This window comes from Sardina pilchardus, chromosome 2 (assembly GCF_963854185.1).
Source record: "Sardina pilchardus chromosome 2, fSarPil1.1, whole genome shotgun sequence".
Lineage (NCBI taxonomy): Eukaryota > Metazoa > Chordata > Actinopteri > Clupeiformes > Clupeidae > Sardina > Sardina pilchardus.
Genome location: NC_084995.1, coordinates 22,720,811 through 22,744,205, shown reverse-complemented (window position 1 = coordinate 22,744,205; position 23,395 = coordinate 22,720,811). Strand labels below are relative to the sequence as shown.

At 44.7% G+C, this 23,395-nt stretch overlaps 2 protein-coding genes across 3 annotated transcripts; both read left to right on the top strand.

Annotated features, from left to right (window-relative positions):
• Positions 1-7,565: 7,565 nt before the first annotated feature.
• LOC134101596 (glial cell line-derived neurotrophic factor) lies at positions 7,566-16,219 on the top strand. The gene is made up of 3 exons (XM_062555306.1): positions 7,566-7,717; positions 14,680-15,007; positions 15,723-16,219. Exons 2-3 carry the CDS (start codon positions 14,707-14,709, stop codon positions 16,217-16,219), a joined length of 798 nt encoding a protein of 265 aa, XP_062411290.1. The 5' UTR covers positions 7,566-7,717; positions 14,680-14,706.
• Positions 16,220-19,853: 3,634 nt separating this feature from the next.
• capsla (calcyphosine-like a) lies at positions 19,854-23,099 on the top strand. Of its 2 annotated transcripts, none has more exons than XM_062555284.1 (5): positions 19,854-19,958; positions 20,487-20,585; positions 21,820-21,997; positions 22,270-22,479; positions 22,664-23,099. In XM_062555284.1, the coding sequence occupies exons 2-5, from the start codon at positions 20,491-20,493 to the stop codon at positions 22,763-22,765; spliced, it is 585 nt and encodes a 194-aa protein (XP_062411268.1). In that variant the 5' UTR covers positions 19,854-19,958; positions 20,487-20,490; the 3' UTR covers positions 22,766-23,099. The 2 variants fall into 2 exon arrangements, with proteins under 2 accessions (XP_062411268.1, XP_062411278.1); XM_062555294.1 differs by having other exon boundaries at positions 19,914-19,971.
• Positions 23,100-23,395: the final 296 nt, after the last annotated feature.

Genomic DNA, 23,395 nt, shown 5'->3' with positions numbered 1-23,395 from the left:
ATTGCCCGAGAATAACTAATGGAGATGAGTGGATGCCTCTCAGCTTGAAGTTGTTCTCCTTTGAAATTAAAATGCCATACTGTCCCTACAATGTACCCCTTGCAAGCTGTTGGGATGTGTTAATAGTGAATGAAGCCCGTGACTGAGTGCTTATTCTGCCCCGTTCATGTGTCAAAACCCGGTCCTCCGATGTGCTGCTTTACTGTGTGTGTGGTTCAACCCTACGTTCAAATATATGGCATTTATCAGTGGAAAAGAAGAAAAAGATTACATTATGCACTGCCTGGGAAAGTGTGCATATACAAATATTAAAATGATAAATCATCATTGATATTCAAAGACTGTTCATTGTCTGTGCTCTCTCAAGTGTTTCTGCTGAGACTGTGTAGCCGACTCTAATAAAAGGATTAATTTATTTGGCATCATTTTTTTTGACTCTGCAACATTTGTTAGGTCCTCAGAAAACCATCTGTTCAACTGTAGGTGTATTCCAACTGTTCAGCTGCACCTTCTCTTACTTTTCTAAGGAGGGCGCTGTGTGAACATTTGATTTATGTCTGTGTTTGTGTGTGTGTGTGTGTGTGTGTGTGTGTGTGTGTGTCTGTGTGTGTGTGTGTGTGTGTGTGTGTGCGTGTGCGCGCGTGTGTGTGTATGTGCCTGTGCCTGTGTCAGTGCGTGACACAAACAAGATGGAACATGACAGATTTTGCCAACAGAATTTCAAGAGTCTTGCTTAGTGCATCCTCATCTGAAATGACTTGTGAGGTCCTGTGGGGTCCCCAATCTGGCCGGAGATAAATGAAAAGCCCCAGAGTTCCAGACGTCTGTTTTCCATGCATGTGAGTCGACGAGGAAGCTGTGAATCAGAGGCGCTCTACAAATATTTACATTCGAGACTCGCTTTTTTCACAGGCCCGCCTACTCATCCATGGAACATCTGTAATGGCTGGGTCACCCAATTTACCTTTAAGCCATTTGCGTCGGCTTTGTATATTTATGTGAATACAAGTTTTGAAGGAGTTGGGTGTGGGCTTTCATATTGATGTAATGGATCCTTAACATCAAGAACAAGATGCTATAGATGGTATTGTAAATGGGCTTGAAGAAGAATGTCTTTGTCCAGTGCACAGCGAGGGCAACAGCTTGCTCTTAGAATAATAGTTACATAGCTGTTGCTAAGTCTGTTCCTTAGGTTAAGGTCTACACACAGTGAATAATAGTATAGTCATTTGTATTACATTGCACCTGTTGGCCAGGTGTCCCTAATACATTTAGAGAATGAAAGCAGCCAACCTGAAATACAACACACACAGTCACCCAGCACCAACCATTGACACATATTGACCAGGGCTGCCGTAATTGAAGACACACATTTATTGCGCAGAAATACCAAGGCGTGTGTGGTGGGTGTTTAGGAACCCGCAGGATTTTCTCAACAATTTGCGCCCAGTCCATTCCCAGACATTCCCAGTGTGTGTTTGCCCACATGTTTTCGGCCGACTTAGAAGGATTCGCTCCGTACTGTGATGGCTCCATAATTAGGTCCATGATTTCCAAAGGAAAATAAATATTTCGATGGCAGAAATAAATTCCGGCGGGGAAATAAACCTTGACCCCAGCCTTGATTGAGGGCATTTCTCGCTGGCTTGTTTGCTTAAGCCTTCATAGGATACATGAAACATATGTTACACTCTGCTATTGTCTATGTATTGGAATTTGAAGCAGCAAGAACACTGTGGCCTGTGTTCTGTTGAACTGTAAACCATCCTAAACAGCCGTTTAGAGTTGTTGTGCAGACTTGCCGTTGTTCAATATGTACACATATATACATTATATACAGAGCAATATACAGCATGAGTCAGGAGTGGATGTCTGAGTGAGTTTTCTACTCTCTGTTCACTTGAAAAGAATGGCCAACCTACAGACACAGAATGAAAACAAAGAGATCATGAAGCAAGCATCTACCGCCTGGCAGCAAAAGTCTGAGTAGGAGAGTAAACCAACACATCTCAAAGGCTTAATAACAAATCAATTGAGGATAGACAATATCGATCATCACAAAGCACGTCTTTCCAATGCATGTGGATGCAGGCTTGGCCGGATCTTACAACCTCAGATGTCAAGATCATGAACCAATGCTCTTTCAGTAAACCTTCAGTCATCTGAGGGGAAAAAAACATCCTGTTAGCATTTGTAATGCTGAGAGATAAACAATAGCTCATGTTACCATTATGAGCCCTCTGTTGTTTCTGGCTCCTGTTGAGACAAGCTCTGGTCATTTGATCAAGTCATGCAGTGACTGTTCTCCACATGGTTGTAAGAGGTGATATATTCCCTCCATCACAGACTTCCACTCTATCCATTATTATAGCCTTCTGCTCATGTTCAATGATAATATATTTGTCATTGATATTGTTGTAAGTTGCTTTGTAAGTAAGTAAGTAAGTACAATTTATTTATAAGGCACATATAAAATACAGTTTACACTGACCACAGTGCCGTACAGGTGCAAGTTTAACAGGCAAGAAACATTTAAAAAAAAAAAAAAAGAAAAAAAAGGTAAAAATAAAATAGAATAAAATAAAAATAAAAGCAATCATACACTGACAGGGAACGCCAATGAGAAGAGGTGTTTTTTTAGCCGATTTAAAACTGGTGACAGAGGGAGCATCTCTGACAGGGGGTGGCAGCTGATTCCACAGGCGAGGTGCAACTACTGCGAAAGCTCTATCACCTCTTTGCTTAAGTCTGGAGCGTGGGACATGCAAAAGACCCATGCTGCAGGATCTGAGGGCCCTGGGGGGAGATGGATGAGGTCTGATATATAAGATGGGGCCAGACCATTAAGAGCTTTAAAAACCATCAATAAAGTCTTAAAATGAATTCTGTACTGGATTGGCAACCAGTGGAGAGAGGCAAGGATGGGGGTAATGTGCTCCCTCTTCTTAGACCCAGTCAGCAGTTTTGCTGCTCATTCTGAACCAGCTGTAGGCGTGAGACGAGTGTCTGAGGAAGTCCCAGGTATAGTGAATTACAGTAGTCCAGCCGTGATGCAATAAAGGCATGAATTACTTTCTCCAGGTCTTTAAATGATAGAGAGGGTTTGTTTGCTGATTACTCTGAGCTGGTAGAAGCTGTTCTTTACCACAGTAGCAATTTGCTTATTAAAGCAAAGGTCAGAATTGAAGATGACGCCCAGGTTTTTTGCACAAGATGTGACATGGGGGAGAGAGAGCACCCAGGTCTGACATGGGGGAGACTCTGGATTTAGAAGGGCCAAAGACAATAACCTCCGTTTTATCCTTGTCTTGCTTTGGACCAAAGAATCTGCCGCATAACATTAACATGAATATAAGACCTAACCATGTATTCCTTCATCATTTGCACGCCTTCTATCTTTTCTATCTGAATGTTTAAGGAAGTAGCGCACACTGATAAGACACGCCCTTTCTTGCTTGACTAACAATTTTCATAGGAACTGTTTAGCTGACATTTCTTTGGAAGCACTGCTCTGGAGACATCATCATGCATTGAAATTGTTTGGGTGATAGAGTACCTTTCTTCATGCTGTTGAAAGGGACGTCACCCTATACTTTTCACGCTACTGTACACTGGGGGGGAAGAAAAACAAGTGTGTTAAATACCTGTCTAGGCTGAGACTCTTTCTTTTGTTTAATACCAATCAGAGCAGTAATTTGCAGCACTGAATCAGTGTGTGTGTGTGTGTGTGTGTGTGTGTGTGTGAGTGTGAGTGTGAGTGACGGTGGTATATGTTTAAAGTTGGGGAAACTAAACTGGGAATGAGACATCCAGCGGGTCCAATCTAAGGTCACTCTCCTGTCAACACGAGGCTTTTCAGAGAGGAGGCGTGCAAATCTGTGTAAAAACTGTTTAATGGGGATGTAAGACGTTCCTCAGAGCTCCATTTCAGAGTGTAGTAGAGTTTAGAGAAACAGAACTGAAAATGAGAATGTGGAAAAATATTCTAAAACCACATTAAAGACGTGTTCACTTAACTGCCCATGCCGAGTGGTGGTCAGAAGTAATATATACAATTTATTGTACTGTACCTCTACTGCTACTTACACTTACATTGTCATGGACATAAAATGACATATGGGGATGAAAGGTTGGATCATGTTGTTATAAGAGTTTGTGAATAGATGTGCTGTTGCATATTTCCTCTTTTTTCTTGTGTAAATTGTAGGGTGCCAGAGTAACTTATCTCCAAAGGACTGCTCAGATGTTCATGTCCCAGGCGAATTCAACTTATAGCTGACACATTACAATCTGTCTTTAGACCAAGGTCACTGGAAGACTAAATGATTCAAAAGATTACATAATGATACAATAAACAATCTGACAGACGGCCAAGCTCAGCAATATGTTATATCACTTAAAATCTATCAAGCAAAAGATGTGCTCACTTGCAGGTCTAACCCAAAGAGGCAACTGAGCTGGATCATTGCAGTAGCCTACATTCCTCATTGTACCTATGACAGGAAAACGGCGGCAGAGACACAATATGCATTCAATAATGCACAAAGCTCTATCCTGTTTACATCAGTGTTAACTTCACCACACAAATTGAATATTCAACAAATGCTGACCAAATAGTTTTAGTATCTCATGCCTCAACCATCAGTTAAGAGCAATCACTGTACCATATTTGGATTGGAGTCAGACATTATTCAAACTCAACTATAATTGTAGAAATGTGTTGTGGATTTACACTGATTGACAAATCTACCCGAACTGAAGTGTTTTTGCCAAATTCCAGTATGTTGCCCAAAGGCTACATTGTAAAAGATGGATTTATTAAAGAATTTGTGAGGTTTAGAGCTCAGATTGCTCAGAGTGGAGTGGTATGTTTTTATATTTATATCGGACAAATCCCACCTGATCCCCTTCTGATAAGGGACCACTTTCTCCAGACCACTCTTCTTGTTCACGTCTCGCGCAGTATCTTGGCTGAATGGAATGTTTCGCTTGTTCCATAACACATCTGCAGCCGCTGAGGATTCTGACTCTCCTGAACAAGCTGGCCGAGGTGTTCCTGCACAGTGAGGAGAGGCCCCTCCAACCCTGATCCTGTTCCCTGTTGTTCCCAAACTCCTCAGACCTGCTGGAATGGTCTTGTATGGACAGGTCACCCTAGTGCGTGTTGGGTGTCTCACCCTGTCTCTCTCTCCCTCTCTCTCTCTCTCCTCCCTCTCTCTCTCTCTCTCTCTCAGCAGTCAGGTATTTATTTATTCTTCAGATTAGAGAACTGGAGACTTTCCCGAAAGCTTCCATCTGCTCTCTATTTTCTCGTGTGGATCCCACACATGCAGGGGAATAAAAACTGACGGTAAAAGGTGGCAGCTTGTTTTTGGAAGCCGAGACGTGAATCTGTGATTCTGAGACAAATCCACTTCTGCTTTTACCTCCGAAGCGGCCGCTGTGATGTTTTACTTCGGGGCGCTTTCCATCGTAGTATTCTAAATTACGAGCGCATAATTTTCCCTCTCCCTTGGACCAGAACATCCATCCAGACGGGCCGTAACGTTATCCCAATAAAGTGCGCTTGGGGACGAGCCATCAAAGCAGAAAGAGGACGCTCAAGCAAATTCCCAATTACTCGGAATGTCAAGCCAGCGGGCAGCCCTCACAACCAGGTCAGGCCATGTTTCTAGCACGGCGAGAACACTGTAAGGTAAAGCTTTCGCTGACCTCACGGGGCTGCACGCTTACTTGTGAACTCAGGTCCCCTTGCACACACAATCCCTTGTCCTTGGCTTCCCCAAAAGCCTCCATCCCACGCCTCTCGCTTTCTTTTTAAATGGTAGCAATCAGGCATCTAAAATCCATGCTGCTTGTGTCCAGGACTTGTTCGGAGGCGTGTTTCCCCAAAAGAGTCATTGTCCAAAGAGGATCTTTGGTAGAGAGAGAAGAATGTTGAACTCTCTCTCTCTCTCTCTCTCTCTCTAGCAGTCATCATGGTCACTGCACAACCTTCAAAACATGCACACCAGAATTGTAAACATCTCATTGCAGTGAGTGGTCCACATATTATAAGTCCCTGAATTAATTAACTTGCAGCAGAGGCACCAATAGCCATGCAGTCATCTGTGCATCATGGTTGTTGCACAAGCATCAGAAAAAAAGTGCCCCAGTATAGTGAAGACTAGAGTGATTGACATGTTGATTGGCACTAAAGTTACTGGTTAACCCACACGTCAGGCGGGCAGAGCTGTCTGAAATGCTGCCTCTTGTGGCCGTATTGGGAGCCACGGCATGGGTGGCCCCTGGGGGCCCCGAGGGAGCCCTCTGGCAGGACACGGGCCACAGAGGCATTGCGTAGCCCCGCTGAGTCTGCCAGGGCCCACAGTGGCCAGATTAGCAGTCAGTGGTAATCCGAGCCTGCTGCTCCTCACTGCACACCACTGAGGAGGAGCCACAGTCAGAGAGAGGGAGAGAGAGAGCGAGAGAGGGAGAGGGAGAGGGAGAGACAGACATTGAGAACTCCTACAGAGCTTTGGCTCTCTCTCGCACACGCATGGACTCAGACACACACACACACACACACACACATGGATGCACTTCTCAGCCCGTACACTCCTCTGATCCTCTAAAAGGCTTCTCTCCGCCACATGAACAGGACACTTTCAATCCGGACAGTCTGTCTGCCCTGACCATCCTCACACAAGCTCAAAAGGTGAGTCTCTCTCTAGCAACTAAGAATAAGACAGATAGAATCATCTGTAATAGGTACTACATTACATGGAAGTTGCAGTCGATCATAGTTTGGAATGTTTACTGTTGGATTTGTGTTTGCATCTCGAGGATCTTGTCTGAGATACGATGCCTTTTGAATTGCACGCAAAAAAAGCTGCTAAGCTGCAGTCTAACTTCTGTTGTCTCTGTCTGAATTGATTGGTAGTCTGTGCCTTTGACACACATACATACGTCTGATACGTTTAGTCTGTGCACAGGAGAGAACGTGGACACATAGAGAACTTTACTCGGGAAAAAGACATGCAACATAACTTAGTTTTGTTTTCGTAGATGGTGTTGGCTTGGATGTGTTGAAGTGTTAGTGCACATGGATAGTGTTCCCCTTCCCTGTTTGAATTGTACAATTTATGTTCTAGGTCTGCCTCTCCCGGCTGAGTGGAATACCCTCAGCAAACGGGGGCAAGTGGAGGGACAGGAACACCAGTGTATACAGAAGGGATTTCAACAAACCAAAACATTAAGCATTGGCCAAGCAGAGAATTTGAAGTGTCAAGGACTTGTTGGAAGGCGCTCCACACCCCAACCTTCAAACACCAAGTCTGCACACACACACACGCCCACCCCCAAAAGCATGAGGAAACTACAAACACCCATCTTCAGGGAGGATGTGAGCCAGCGGTGATTTCATAATTCTGGAAAAGTCCGCAGCACCATGAGGGACCTCTAGGGAGGAGTCCGCTTGAAGCATCTGCAGAGACGCACGTTCGGACGGACGGACGGACGGCACGCACCACAGCGCTGGAGGAGCTTTCCCGGCCGCCCCCAGATGTAGAAGGTGTAGAGGGCCGAGGGGGCGGAGAGACCAGAGACAGAAAGTGTGTGTGTGTGTGTGCCCATCTCATCCTTTGCCTCATGATGAGGGACTTATTGGACTGGCACTTGTCTTGAGGTCAACCCAATACAGCGACATAAAGATAAGGCTGGATTAGCCAAGCGAACGGTAAGGACACATCTCCTTTTGTTAGAATAAGCCGCGGCTTAGTGCGAATGCGTTAAGCACCGCGCAGAGGCAAAGGTTCACAAAATGTCAGTGTGCTGGCGAGAGCTCAGGGCTGACATTTGCTTGGCAAGTTTGTTTGATGTCCGCATTTCCTATCGGTCCGCATAGTTCTCGTCACTCCACGGTGTTCACCTTTTGATCTGGCATTCCTGAAATGTGTTCAGCGACCTTGACAGATAGCGATCTTAACAGAGAAATACAAACAACATAGGTTGCAGCATGGTTGCACACATTGTCCTTTGACATGTTTAGAAGCTTCAGCTTGTTCTGATTCCAAGACACTTGTTGAGACCATTTTGGTGCGGAAATGGTGCAAAGGGTGTGGAGGGGTGGGGGTGCTGGGTGGATTAACCTAAAAAAATGAACTAATCTCCAAAGTGCACCCCATCACTGTCTGACACCTGTTCAGGGTTTTAAGTCAGTCACTAACTCTAGGACAGAGAGACAAGCCTAATGACAGAAGCCTCGTGGTGCTAACAGCTACGCTTACTCACCATGTGTCATGTGCGTGATTTCTCTGCTATGAAAAGTAAATGGGGAGGCCGGTGACCCTTGGCCTGAGGGGGGGGGGCAGTGGGATGCGAGGCCCGTTACGGGAGGCCGGGGCACCGGAGGCTAAGCTTCTCCTCACTTGAGCTCTTCAACTCCCGTAACCCAGAGATCCAATCTGGCTTACTTTTCAAACCCCATGAAGGACTTCCATCAATCACACAAACCCCACGTTTGACGCCCACGGCACTTCTGGCACGAGACGGGGTAAACCTTTTTTTTTTTCGGAAGCATGCGGCTCTCTCTCTATCTCCGTCTTCTTCTTCCTCTTCTCTCTCTCTATCTGATAGGCACATGGCAAAACAATCCACTGAAAGCTCAGGAATGTTTTTCGCTGATCCCCTTAAATGTCTCAACATATTTCAAATTGACACTCCGACATGTGTTTTTTTTCCCTCCTTGCAGTGACATGTTGAAGGCAGAAAAGCTATTCAGCCCATGCCAGAGAGCTCCCATCAAGGCTTTTTGTGCCCCCGTCACATGACAAAAAAACCCACGCTGCTTTCACTAAGGGATCAGATCTCTGTATACAAAATACTGATGATCTCAAAGTGGCTTGAGTAAACCAACACTCCCTCCACTAATTTCCCTAGAAGGAGGGATGCCACGTTAACAACGCAAAGACCCGGTCTACACAAAACGAGAGAAAAGAAAAAAAAAAGGCAGGGGCACAAACAAACTCAAACTGTGTGTGTGTGTGTGTGTATAGGTTCAATGCATCCAAATAGCAGTAGGTCTCTTGCAAACGTACACATGCTTTCAATCGCTTGGCTTTTCTTTAAAGGTGGGTGTGCCGGAACCAGGCTGTGTGTATGGTAGGGTGATTGCCCAGAGAGCGAGGGGCTGGGAGAGGGGCCGCGAGGGCTGTTTAAACGCCTGCCTTCCTGACCTTGGGATGGCAGACTGCGTAATGATGGTGAATTCCTCACGCCGAGTGATGGCTGGGGACACACAAATCAGCCTTGGCCAGGTGAAAAATCACTGGCTTTGCTTCGGAGACGCTGCACCTTGCCATTCCTAGAGGTTCCTAGAGGTTTGGCTCTGTGTTCCAGGAAAAAAGGCTGTTTAAAAAGAGACCTTTGCCTGGTTAAACTTCGAAAGGAGAATTTGCCTGTACTTGGCCACATGCTTTTAAGGCAAACATGCAAGAGCAGCAGCTACAACAACTACAACCAGCTTTGAGTGCTACCAGTACATGGGTCATAGGTGGAAAGTCTAAACACATAGTCAGTGCCTTGTCTTCCGGAACAAATACTAGCCTCTGCACACAACTGTATCATGCTGTACCAGTTGCTCGCAGTGCGTAGAAGCGAGGGGTGCATAGCGCTCTCCCAGGATGCAGTGCGGTCATGATGCCCGCAGCAACGAGGTGGCTCAGGCAGACTGTTCGCTGGGCATTAGAGCAAAGAGAGCTGATTAACCCGCGTCGACCTGTGCTTCATGTTAGCAAGGATCGCTCTCTGTAGGCCGAGGTCCTATTAAAGCCATTTAGCCGTATAGAGGCTATAGAGGACCAAAGCTAGTTAAGTTGCTGCCACTTCTGTTGGTCTGTATATGATGGTTATAAAAGCACACAATGCAGGCTATACAGGCTTTCCCTTGTATTTGATCACTACTGTGTGCTCATCTCATTAATTTGAGCAGACACATGCATACAAAGATAAGAAGGCAAACATCCCCGGTTTGCAATACAATAGCTATATGAGTGTGGAAAATCCCTGGAGGTAATATAAAACGGGCTGTCGACATGCTTATTAGATATTGACGTTTTGAATGAGCTGCAAATATTTCAGATTTGTGAAAAATGTGTTATGGTCAAACAGGTTTGCCAAATACAGCAGCTGGTTGCCCTGCTGTCAGAATTTGTGTGCGTACGTACAGTACATATGTGTGCCACACAAGTCTATTCCCCAGGCTTTGTAGTGACGTACCTGGGGATCCTCCCTCTGTCTCCCCCTCTCTCTCTCTGCGTCTGAGTCGTTGTGCGGAGAGGGAGGTTATGGCTGGCGTATTGGGGTGGTGCGGTGGGGGGAGTTGAAGCAGGGTAGGGCTAAGAGATTAAGTCAGATGGCCGGGGCCACACCTTCAGTCGGCCAATCGCAGGTGTTATCCCACGTGAAGGCAGATAAAGTGGGGAGGCATTAGTGCTAATCCGGCCCTGATCTTTGGAGTGTGTTCCCATTACTGGCCGCGGCCACGCTTCTCCACTCGCCCTTTATGGAGCCCGCCATAAAACAAGCAAAGGACACATCCACCAGGAAGTGCGCCAACAGCAAATATCAAACCAGCTGCTGTCCCTTATTTACAGGAAAAATATAACGCATGTTGTAAAAGCATGTGTGTGTCCAATGCTGACTTGCTCTTCCAATCGCCCCCTCTTCCTTCTTCCTCCTGTTTGATTTGAGCCACAGTGTAAATCTATAGCCCCACAGCGGTGAAGGAGAGGGGTGTGCCACGGGTGTGGGCCTGAAAGGAAGAGGGCGAAGGGGGAAGAAAGTTAGACAGGCAACAGCCAAGGGAGAAGTGAGAGAAAGAAAGAAAGTCAGTACGAGAAAGACAGAGACGGAGAGAAGCGAGGTGACTAACCCAGTGGTTTGGACAAAGGGATGAAAATGCTGAGGTGAGAGTTGGCGTCTTTTCTCACACGCTTCCCAGCTGCCCCAGGGGCTTGCCTCTCACTCTCCCACACACACCCAGGGTTGCTCCTACGGCTTACACTTGGACTGGGATAGGCAGCAGGATGACGTGTAATTACTGGTGGTGGTTACCGTAAGTTATGCAAGCACTACTATCAATACCCTGTAAGCGGGCCGACGGCAGCTACGGCTGTGTGCTATTTTAAATGAATGGATCAGCAACTTTGTGTGCTGTCATTGAGCGGCGTCAGTGTTACCCTCGCTCACATGTTTAGACAGACAAGGACGGTCTTGCTGGAACAAATTTGTCCGTTGTTAATGTGCCACTGATTAAAAACAACAGAGGATATTAGATATTAAAATTGATTCTCCGAGGATTTAGTTGTGTTTACAGGGTACATACGAGATAGTTCTTAATTTGATAATAGGTTTGCAGAGATAAGAGTTTCCCGGTATTGATGGAACGTTCCGAGGATGGCAGTGGTGGGGATTTTCTATGCAAAGGAAATTAGTCTATGATTGATGCGGCAGCAAATATGGCAAAGGAAATTGTTATGATAAGCGCATCATGCTTGCCCTGGCAGGTCAATAGAGCCCTCTTCATTCATCATGTTTCGTCTCTGGATCAGATAAGACCTACAATATAAAAAGAAAGAGACAAGTATTTCTGCATTTTGTGCATGTCTGACATTTCATGGTTCATGGATAGGCTCAGTGTGTGTGTGTGTGTGTGTGTGTGAGAGAGAGAGAGAAAGAGAGAGCGAGAGGGAGATGGAGAGAGGATAGGACATACGTGGGGCTTAGACTGAGTTAGATCATGGACTTTAAGTGATCTGTGACAGAAGTTCATGTCAATTTTGGACCGAACAAAGGAGGGTTTCAGTCCTTACATGTAGCATGGCCGCGAGCCACAAACTCCCCACACTGCCATAGCATTCTTCACGCTGATTGCTTCCCGCAGACATGGTTTCTGTCAAAACTTTGACATATCTGCACAGCTCACACTGAACGGCCTGTTGTGAGTTGTGACCATGATCCGACAGTGCGTAAGACCCTAGAGGGGGTCAAATGAAAAGAGTGGAGATGGTGGGGAGCCCAGGCAATGCAGACCACAGATGGGTATAGAGACCTATTTGTGGTGCAGAGAAGAGAAAGGGGACAGAAAGCACGACCTACGAGACACGATGACACTTTAGCGGTCGTGACAGCGGGCTTTATGAATGGGCCCCTCTGTGTGGCCGAAAGAGATGACGGTTAAAGACATGAGATAGCGGAACGTCTTATGAATATCTCAACACGCCGGGGGTCTGGAATGTGATGGTGGCTTTGGAAGCTTTATGTTGACATTGAGGAAATGTTGAGATGACGTTTGTCCAGGTAGCTGAGGGTTGCTGCTTCATTGACTTTGACGTTAATGGTCCCTCGTTTCACCCTGTCATCTTCAGAGATGGGAGTCAGCCACACGATCTCCACTAGGGGCAAGGTGTTTCTTTTTTTCCTGCACACCAATAATGGGTTTTAAGTGTGTGTATGTTGGAAATGGTTGACTGTGGGCTCAAATGGGGGAGAGGACATTAGCCCTCGATTCATCACCACTTACCCAACCTGACAGCAGATGGGAACAATCTTACCTCAGGAGGGCCATTCATCAGTTGCCCTCATTTCTGACCTGACACAAGTGTCTGACTGCAATTAGAGAGAGAGAGAGAGAGAGAGAGAGAGAGCATCTTGATGAGTTGTGACATATACGCTTGCAATAACAGAGTCTTGTGCTAAAACCAGACGTGATGAGATAACAGACGTTGTGGTAATGAAATCAAATAATGATGTCATAATTTATAACCATTATATGGTGCCGTAGCATGCTCTTCAAAGCGTTCCTATATTAAACTCCATCTGTCATGTTCAGAAAAGAAAACATGAGGAAGAGCTGAGTCTTGGGTGATAGCATGCTTGGAAACTCCAACACACACAAGAGTTAGGAAATAAAACAGATGGTCGGTCCTCCATCAAGCGCAGTCGCCATATGAAGGACTTAAAATTGTAAACAGTGCAATCAAGGGCCACCTTTCTGGTGCCTGGAACGTCGGCTAATTTCTCGGAACTGCACACGGAAATCCTTCAGTAATCTTGGGTGAATCTGAGCAGTCACTGCTGCGTGTTAGTTACAAGTCTTTCTTGTTTGGCGTTGGGTGCCGATACCGAAAACGTCCTTTCTATTGTCTCTCTTGGAGAGGCCAAACAAATTGGTGTTGGGTTACTCATATCAAAATAAGCACCCTCTGAAGAGCTGGAACTTTTAAGAGGGAGAATCACACGGAGGCACGACACGCATCATTCCCATCGACGTTGTCTCGTAGCATGCAAGATGGGAGGCCTCATGCCTGGATGTGGTCCACTGAGGCCACCTCGAACCCAGTCTGGCAAAGCGCTTTGTTGGGGTCCGGGAGGGGGCCGACTGGTCTGGATATGTCCTTAGTCCCAACCCGTTTGCCATTTCCTGATCTGCGGAAATGTTTTGCTTGTCCTAACCCTGTTCTAGAACAAAAAACACAGTAGCCTACTAGTGAATGCAGCAGAGGGAGAGGGCAGAGGGGAAAGGGGGAGATTCACCTTTTTTAACTCAAAGGAGAGGAAAAGAAGATGTCCAGGGAAAAATAACAGGAAGTTGTGTGATGTAATTCCTCTGAGTGGCCTTCTGAGTCCGGTGAGAGTGGTGTTGGAGGGAGCGCACACGCACACACACACACACACACACACGCACACCCTCTGAGTCCGGTGTGAGTGGTGTTGGAGGGAGGTGAAAGGGGAACATAACACTGACTGATGCACGCACGCACATGCACACACACACATGCGCGCCCACTTACACACACACATTTATCCATATGGACCAGGAGGCCCCAAGGTCAGCAAATAGGTGTGTCATGGCGATTCCTGTTTGAGAATGATTATTTCCTCTCTTTCACAATGTGAGTCAGTGCACTTTCGTTGCATTCTTTCAAGTCCACATGTAATGGAAGTTTATTTAGCAAAGGACAGAGGACCAAGGCTCAGCTCGTCAGCAGGTGATGTCTCATGGCTTCCCGTCAAAGAAGTGCCTAATTCTAGTAACGATCAGTCTTGTACCATGCGGGGTGAACTGCACCAACACGCTCAGCCAATGATTGATGTGCCTTTAACACCCTCTGTTTCCAGCTTTAGAAAGGTATGAAACTTGGGTGGAAGTGTTTTTTAGCGAAGTCAGAATGCGGTGAACGGTGGTCTTTTAAACCCCTGGTTAATGATAAACCGATTGGAGCCGAAATAAAATAACAACCGTGAAATAATAACCGCTGCTACACAAGCTTCATGATGCAATTCAATAGGGGCCAATTAAAATTACTGTTGATGAACGGCAAGAGATAATATACATACTATGTACATAACATAACATAACATACACAGCTACTGATTCATATTTGGAGTTCTCCCTGGTTGTGAGTATTTTAAAACATGCCAGACAGATTTTCGGCCCATACACACACATTTGGATCATGAGCAGCTAGAACAAAAAAACACCTAGAACTAACTTCAACTCCGAGAGAGTTCACAGTGCTGGAGGTGATAAAAGATTGCTTGTTGAATATCTGTTTCGTGACACCTTGTAGGCCTGGGGCCAAGGGGAAGATACTGCACATGTAACCATGTTCCTCTCTGTCTCGCTTGCTTTCGCAGAGTTTCAATGCACCAATCCATTCTAAAATGAAGTTATGGAAAGGTGCCACCTTGGCCATCCTGCTCTGCTGTGCATCTCTGTGCGTCCTCCTCACTAAGCCTGCCGTGATGCCCGCCGCGATGCTCCCCACGCCAGCCAAACAGCGCTCTTGGGTGGCATCCCTGATGGCGCCGCCTTTACCGCCAACGTCATCATCATCACCGTCGACAACAACATCATTGCCCTCGCCGACATCAACATCCTCGTCACCTCCGAGGTCAGCGAGGATGGGTGGTCTCCGTCGGCGTGCCCGGTCTGTGGACAACGTGGGCTCTCTCCTCTCCGAGTGTAAGCTGGCTTGTTTCTGTCCGCCCCTGACAGCCGTGCCAGTACTGATGAGCTGGCACTTGAAGGCCCTTGACAGCAGGCTTAGGGGCTTTCTCCATGCGGTCTCCAGTTTGTTTATGTGACTAGGGCCTTTATGCGCTGCACTCTTACGCAGAGTCAGCTAGCACCTCATGTGTCTCCGCCACACACCGCAGACGAAAGTGGTGGGACGTGAAGAGTCACTGCTCGGAAATGTGCAAACGAACTGACAGGGAGGTGTGAAATGGCGTTGAGTCTGGGCTAGTGTTCATGATTGGGTTTCCATCCAGCTCATTGGAATATTTTAAGCGCGTTCATTTTAAGTCCATTTCAGAGAGAGGACACATCTGTGTCCGCTACACAAATCAAAAACAGACATTCTGCTCATCAAAGTGAGGGATTCAGAATAACTTAGGGATCAACAATATCTCTGAAGTTAGGGACAAGGGTTAGATTCTTACTTTGGGACCTGAAACTCACAGTCGATGTAAGGTGATTGAAAACATCTTTGAAGTTAGATACAAGGGTTAGATGGAAAGGCATATATATAGTATATATTGCAGCAAATACATTTCCAAAAAGTTTGCAATGCTTTTGTGTCTTCCTAGAGATGAAAGATGATGGCATTGTGGATATCCATGTTTGAGCTTACCTAACACACTTCTCATGACGCCTGTCTGCTCTCTCTCTCCTACAGTCACCTACCTCTTCCAGAGCTTCACGGAGGGCGAGCTGAAGCAGATCGTCGGCGCGCTGGTGGACCGGAAGAGTCGTCGGGAGGACGGACAGGAACAGGAGGACGACGCTCGCAGCGGTGCGTGGAGCTCTGAGGACAGGCAGAGCCGCAGGACTAAGCGCGCGCGCAGGGACCAGCGTCCGTGCGGACTGCGCGAGGTCCACCGGACGGTCAGCGAGCTGGGCCTGGGCTACGAGAGCGACGAGATGGTGGTGTTCCGCTACTGCAGCGGCAAGTGCACGGCGCGCCGGCGCCACTACGACATGGTCCTGGAGCACATGCAGCGGGCCGGACAGCTGGACGACCTCAACACCAGGGGCCGGGGGCGCAAGGACAAGGCCCGCTACAGCCCCTGCTGCCGGCCCACGCGCTACGAGAAGGACATGTCCTTCCTTAGCAACAACAACATTTTCTACACCATCCCCGAAGTGTCGGCCAGGGAGTGCGGCTGTGTGTGACAACACTGGTGTAAGGGGGGGGGGGGGGTGGGGGGGTGCATGGCGCCGGTCAGTTGGAGATGCACTGTGATTGAGGAGGAGGATTGGACTACAGATGCCTGACAAAAGTGATGTGACACGGCCAATGCCCAAAGGGCTGTGGGGGTCACAACCAGCCTTAAGGAAGGCGCACCGTTTCGTTTCTCGAGTGTCCAGAGGTCAGAACCTCCACTAAGACCAGACAGTAATGGAAACCTGGAGACTACCAAAGGCCTTTCACGACTTGGAACAATTATATACAATTGACACTGAAATGATTCCCATGACTTATTCTGGATGGACCAGTTTGTGTTTTTTACAAAACCAGCAAAATATCTGGCTAGGAATGTTTGTTTTTGATGTGTTACCTGCTTATAAATGCTATTTTAATGAAGTATTAAGTTGTTTGTATGTGCATATCTACCTCACATTTTGTTTTTCCTGGACTGAAAATCAATTCAGAGACTACAAACCCATCTCCTTGTACTTGAGCATTCGGTCATATAACTTAGTATATCTTTTTTTGTTCTTTCACACTTTCTAAAATCTATTAGGTCAGGCTGTACTAATAGTTCTCAAATACAGATGGCCATATTCTAAATCTCCTGCTTCTAAAGCCTTGCCAAAACAACGCGATAAGTCCCATTCAAACTCATACTTCTCTTGACAGAGTTCCCACCCAAACCCCAAACTTGCCTCTAACAAACCTTTTATAACACAAACGTATGTTATTCTTCTGCCAAGACAGAAGTAAATAATCGTTCCTCAACATTCCACTCAGCCTAGTGAAAACAAACCTGTTACAGTGGTCAGTAGATTCTGAAGCTATCTCAGACAGGCAGTTAAAGTCACCTGTCAAAGCAGATTTGCATCGCACATGTTTCAATGCAAAAGGGCAAACCCGGCCATTACTGACATCAATGTCCTCACTCCAGTGAAACTTGTCAAATGCAGACAAAAAGATGCATTCATCAAACCACATAGAGTAGGTTATTGAATGCATCTGTGATTGACCTGCGTGGAGGACCTAGGCCTGCTGCATCTTTGTCACACAGGGTTTTCATGCAAGCTTCACTGCCCTAATGCACAGTATAGAGAGCTTGCAACTCCCTGTTCTACAAAGTGTGGCCAGTCAAATTAAACAATTACCTTACAGTTAAATAAAGAAAAGTCCACAACAGGATTAGACCTGAGCCAGAACCCATCACAGCTGAAAAAAGGACTGAAGTCTTCACTAATGTGCTTAAATGCAACTAGCCGGGAGGACTACAGACATGCCTGCTAGCTCAGTCTCACACGAATCGTCAAAGTGAGCTGTTGCTGTAACCCCATTACCGCATGGCTCATTTGCGCTGATCTCATAGCACACAGTGTTCAGGATACAAGCAATGTGTGGTGTGCTGTACCAGTGATTAATGTAAGAGCCAAGAGACATGTAACACACTACTTCCAACGTTATTCTCCTTCATCTCAGCACATACCAACTACCTGTACAAAACACCACACATTGTAAAATCTAAAATGCCTATTTTGTCTGTAAACCCCATTCCATATAGATTTTTTTTTGTTTTGTTTTGTTTTGTTTTGTTACAAAAAGTATACCCTTAATTGTTTGTTTTACTAATGCTTTATGTTGGCTTTGTTTTGTGTTAGAGAGGATATTTGCATCTGCGATTGTGGACTGACTTCTCAAAAGGGTATTTGTTTTATCCCTGATAAACTTTAAGATTAAAGGGCAAACCCGGCCATTGAGATTAAAGTTTATCAGGGAAAATTACAAGATTTCTGGGCAAAAAAAACCACACTGCACTTGCACAACTACAGAAAGCAGTAGCCTACAGGCTTTGGCCTCCTGATGTATCTATAGTTAGGACTAGTGAGAATGAAAAGGATTCCGATGCCTTCTCCATCCTTGTGCATGTTATCAGAAGGCATGGCATGATGGCAGAAAGCACTATGTTTATCATGTTTTTATTTTTTATTTTTATTTTAGATTATTCTCACCTTGGTTTTTCAGCAACAGTTACCAGATCTAGCATTGTTGGATTGATCCAACCATGATCCAACGGCAGTTAAGTTGATGCAGTGCATCTTTTTTTTTTTGTGAATAATCAATATTTATTGGAAAGTGGTTTGTTTATTTATTTTAGAGTATGTGGTAGCATGGGAGAAAAGATTTATTTATTTTTAAACAACGTGCCAAAATCGAGTTTGTATTCTGATATTCTTTAAAACACAGCTGAATAAACTTAACCAGCTTAAAAATACATATACTTGTTTATGGAGTCTATGAAAAAGAAGCCTAACTTGCCGTTGTGTCAAAAAGTTAATGCTTGGATCTAAAACTCTTTTGAGTAGTGACCTACAGATGACGGTTTGACAGCATGCCATGGGGGTTTACCCAGCCAACCATGATAAGATAAGCGAAGTGCCAGACCAGAGCTATAAATGACTGTTCTTCATAATCTAATCATAGTCATGCATGTCACAGATGTAGATAAACATCCTGCAAGTTCCGAGCAAAGGAAAATTATTATTTTCAAATGAAAAGAAAAATCTACACCAAATGTGGCCTCATGGTAGCCTGGCTATCACCTGACTAAACTCAATCTTTTGAGATTGTACAGTAGTCTGGGGAGTCTGCACTGTATTTCTACTGCACAACAGGTATGATCAATGGGCAGTCCTTCAACCAATCAGACCAACGATCCGGGTGCGCCTGGTGGATAAGCCAGATTGTGATTGGTTCCAGAAAATGTGGACAGGAAGCATAAGAGATTATGTGCAGGTTTCTGAGCTGCAGGGCGAAACCCAATCGCTGGCAGATTGGGCTGGGTTTACCCAGTCTAGCCTCATGGGTTACTATGCACGTCCTTTGCATGAGAATGTGGGCCTAACTCCTTATTCTAACCCAGGAGGTCTACCCAATGCATTAATGTGTGAATGGAGGGGCAGAAATATGCTGTTTACATGGTGTTTTGGAAAAAACAGTAAACAGCTCAGTGTAAACATTTTGGTGCAGAGAGCGTTCAGCGGTCCAAGCCAAACCACTCGTTAGACAACATCTACACATTCACAGATGTGACCAATTAAGAACATCTTCGCAGACCTTTCTTCAGCCGCAGTGCACAAATGATCAATCTTTTAAATGTTTAACAGCCAAACTTACAGTGTAAATATCCAAGCTGACTCATGTAATCACCTTGTCTCCTTTGGAAAGTTAGGCCTGCTCATTTCTTGAAAATGCGCAGATTAGAACTATCATCAGTGGGATCAGTAATCACCACCGATTACAGCGGCCACGAGTGAAAATAATGACGCCGCTGATAGAAAAAGACAATTTCTTCTTCAAAATGTTTTGAAAAAGAAACATTTTCAAACTGTTCTCACTCCATTATAGGCCTACACCAGGTTTTACTACTGGTAGCCTACATGAGGACAGCAGTCAGGGCTATCCTCACATCTCAGGCAAGGCAACCCTGGACATTATACGTCTTGATCAATTTCATTTCAGTATTTATCTTAGAACTAAATATTAGTGAGTTGACACAATGGTACAAACTGTGAGTTTAACTGTGGGGTTAGGCCCACCCTTTCCCAACCGCCCATAACCTCACGACGACAAGAAGGAGGGTGGAGCATGGACATTTTTTGTAATCAACCTGGGTGACACAACAGTGCCAACAAGACAGCAAGAAACACAGCATCTTCACAACTAAAGGTAAGGTAACTCGGTAAGTTATTTATAGTGTGGTAGCCTAATATAGGCCTACATTACTGTATATAGGCCTACTGTAGGCCTATATGTGCCCCGCTATCATTTTCACCATATGCACCAGCCAACTGAGACAGACAGGTAGGCTACTAAGCCAGGGAAACGAGAGCATGCTACCTTACGTTAAATAATCAATAAAATGCATCATGTTGACTAGTATCTTGAAAATTACCTCCACAAGGTTTCCCCCCCCATTTTAGGCTGCCATGCTTGATTTGAGTGCGCGGATACTTTTTTTTCTTCGTCTGCTACTATGGTTAGTTGCCACAGACGCGGAGCAAAATCAACAAAGTATCCATGCCAACAACTTCAACTGGTTTAGCTCACTCGCGCGTGTGTTGTGAGGAGGAGTAGGCTAGTGAGTAGGCCTTTACTTTGTTAGGTGACGCTTTCAAATTTGTTATGATAGGCTCGTCAGAATCTACCAAAAATAAAGCAATATTAAGATAACTTCGTGTTGCGCTGCTTTTAAAGAAAGATGGCATCTAGTGATCTGCAATCATCAGATGCCCTGGAAGATCTCAGGAAGCAGTGCCTGGCAAGAGGAGCTGCTGGAATCAAGGGACTTGGGAGGTAAATTGTAGTTGTGTATAATCTCAGATTAATATAACATAGGAGGTGGTGTCTGAAATTGTTGGTATGCTCATAAAACAAAAGCAAAACCCCTCTTTTCCCCAAAATAATTTGAAAAGTAGGCTATTTAGCATTCATCTGTAGGCCTATCATTAAATTACAATTAGACTTCACTTTTGACTGGAGACCAATTTTACAATCTCTGTAGGCTACAGGGTCTGAAAGTATTAAGGTCTAGTCTAATTTACATGGAAAACGTAATTGGTGACAAATGGTGTGATCACACACTGATTTACCTTGACCTTAGCATAGAATAGTCTTTATTATTGTACATGTACAGCGACATTTGAAAATGCAAAAGACGGTGAAGATGATTTATTCAAAATAATCCTCTAATAATTCATAAATAAACATGGACCGTGGAGTTCACCGAAGTTTTATTTGTTTCTTTGTCTTCCAATTTACACTATCCCTTTGTTTAGTCTGGTTAAACTTTCCTCTTGCAGCTACACCCAGCAAGGTTGGCTACACTCCCCATTACCATAATAAATGTGCAGCTGCAGTCACCTGAGCATCAAGCTACTTAAAGATTTTATGATACCTTTAACATGCTCGCCTATAATTTCCTTTCTGGTCTGTGAGTGACTACTGTTCTCCTTTTAAATAGGCTAAATTACTAAATACACAATACAGTAGCCTAATCAGCAATACTAAATTCAGGTGAAACCATTAGTTTGAAACATCATGATCCAATAATTTATCTTTCTCTTATTTGAAACATCACTATAATACAGTAATTTAGGCTGTATGTAATTTAGGGCACCAACACATCTGCCCAGGACATTTTAGAGTATCTTTGTAAAATACTCTTTTCAAGCTTTCTTTGCTTTACTTCATTATACATGTCAAAGGCATGCAGGATATACATGAGAAAATTGCTTAGAATTGTATCACTTAAAAGGAAGAAATGCCATAACTGTGTTCAGTATGATACCTTAAATTACAGTATATTCTACAGTAGATTATAAATTCTGAGGCACTGCATCTTGACCCAACGTTCAAGTAATTGTTAGAGATGTTCTGGGTAACTGTCTACTCTATAGTTTCAATGATAAAGGTCTGACTGACAGAAAGGTCAGTTTATCAATAAATTGGTTGCACTGTAAAGCAAGCAGATTTTGCGCTTCTCTTTTCTCTCACATTGTTTTCATGGACTTGTTCTTGTGCATCAAAGGACATTTCGCATCATGGATGATGATAGTAGCAAATCCCTGGATCTGCAGGAGTTCCAGAAGGGGTTGGACACCTATGGAGTGACCATGGTCAAAGAGAGGGCTTTGGAAGTGTTCCAAATATTTGATAAGGATGGAAGTGGAACAGTCGATTTTAACGAGTTCCTGGAAAAATTAAGGGTAAGTGTATATTTCGTTTTTGTGCATGCAGTGAACAGTTGAGGTTTTGCACTTACTTAGCAGTCACACAATGGTGAGGGCTTCTACTTTGAATATGGTACAGAGGTTGAGGTAGCAAACACTTTGTGCAGAGCACCACATTGTCTTGTACAGCCTCAGCAGCAAAGTTTAAAACATATAGGGTGTGAGTTTGACAGCATATTTTGGTGATAGTAAAATAAGTTTGATTGTGAGCAGTTCAGTTTACTTGACCTTATTATGTCGTCTCCAAGCCCCCAATGTCAAATACGAGGAAGCAGATCATTGCAGAGGCTTTTAAGAAGCTGGACAGGACTGGGGATGGCCTGGTGACCGTAGAGGACCTGCAGGGGGTCTACAACAGCCAGCACCATCCCAAGTTCAAGAGCGGAGAGTGGAACCAAGAGCAAGTGTTTCGCTCCTTCTTGGACAGCTTTGACTCACCCTACAACAAAGATGGCAAGGTCGAGTAAACACATGCTATTCACCACAAAACATGATTTGTTAAAACAGCTATTCTTCAGTGCTAGAGTAAAGGTGACACTAAAGTACTACTAGTCCTTAGATCCTTTTACCCTGTTCTTCCTCAAAGTTTGCATCCTATAAACACAGATTTATGTTTTAATATTATGTAATATAATGTCACAGGTCACACAAGAAGAGTTTCTGAACTACTACAGCGGAGTGAGTGCCTCTATCGACAGTGACGAATACTTTGTCACCATGATGAGAAATGCCTGGAAATTATAGGATTCCAGTCACGTCCATGCTGAACATCCAACGCTTGCTACGCTGATAGGATTTGGAAAGAGACCTCCTGTGGCTGTCTGGGGAACTGCAGTGACCAAACTTAGACAGTGGTTACTGTATAGCAGATGGAACCATGTTGTTCAGGCTAGGTAGAAATACATCAGATGTAGATGTATAGAAGTCTTTTTGAGGTTAGGGGAAAGGTGTCAGATCCATGTTTGTAAATGGACACAAACACTAAGGCGTTTGTCTTACTCTTTGCTAAACACCTTGAGCTCCTTGTGTGTGGTGTTATGTTCTGTTAATGATCATTTTATTAATTAATAATAATAAAAAAAACATCAATCAATTAAATTTAATCTGTGTCTATGGTTTGTTTTATTGTCATCCATCAGTCCAATCTGACCCCATTCTGTCCTCAATAGTACCACCTGGAGGCCACTGAAGGAACTGTTATGTTAACTGTTGAACTGTACAGTAGCTTCTTCTATTTGTCAATTCTCCCTTCTTTCTCATGTCCTATCCCCGCCTCTTAATCAATAATGTGAAGGAAATGAGAAGAATGCAATAAGGCTGGGGGGAAATAAAGGACAGACAGATATGAGAAATGAGATCTCCTGCTCACTCATG

Excerpts from the sequence above, each read along its gene's own strand:
- LOC134101596 (XM_062555306.1), top strand. The coding sequence starts at position 14,707 with ATGAAGTTATGGAAAGGTGCCACCTTGGCCATCCTGCTCTGCTGTGCA. Across the intron at positions 15,008-15,722 it reads GGGCTCTCTCCTCTCCGAGT|TCACCTACCTCTTCCAGAGC; the intron begins GTAAGCTGGCTT and ends TCTCTCCTACAG.
- capsla (XM_062555284.1), top strand. The coding sequence starts at position 20,491 with ATGGCATCTAGTGATCTGCAATCATCAGATGCCCTGGAAGATCTCAGG. Across the intron at positions 21,998-22,269 it reads AGTTCCTGGAAAAATTAAGG|CCCCCAATGTCAAATACGAG; the intron begins GTAAGTGTATAT and ends GTCGTCTCCAAG. Across the intron at positions 22,480-22,663 it reads CCTACAACAAAGATGGCAAG|GTCACACAAGAAGAGTTTCT; the intron begins GTCGAGTAAACA and ends ATAATGTCACAG.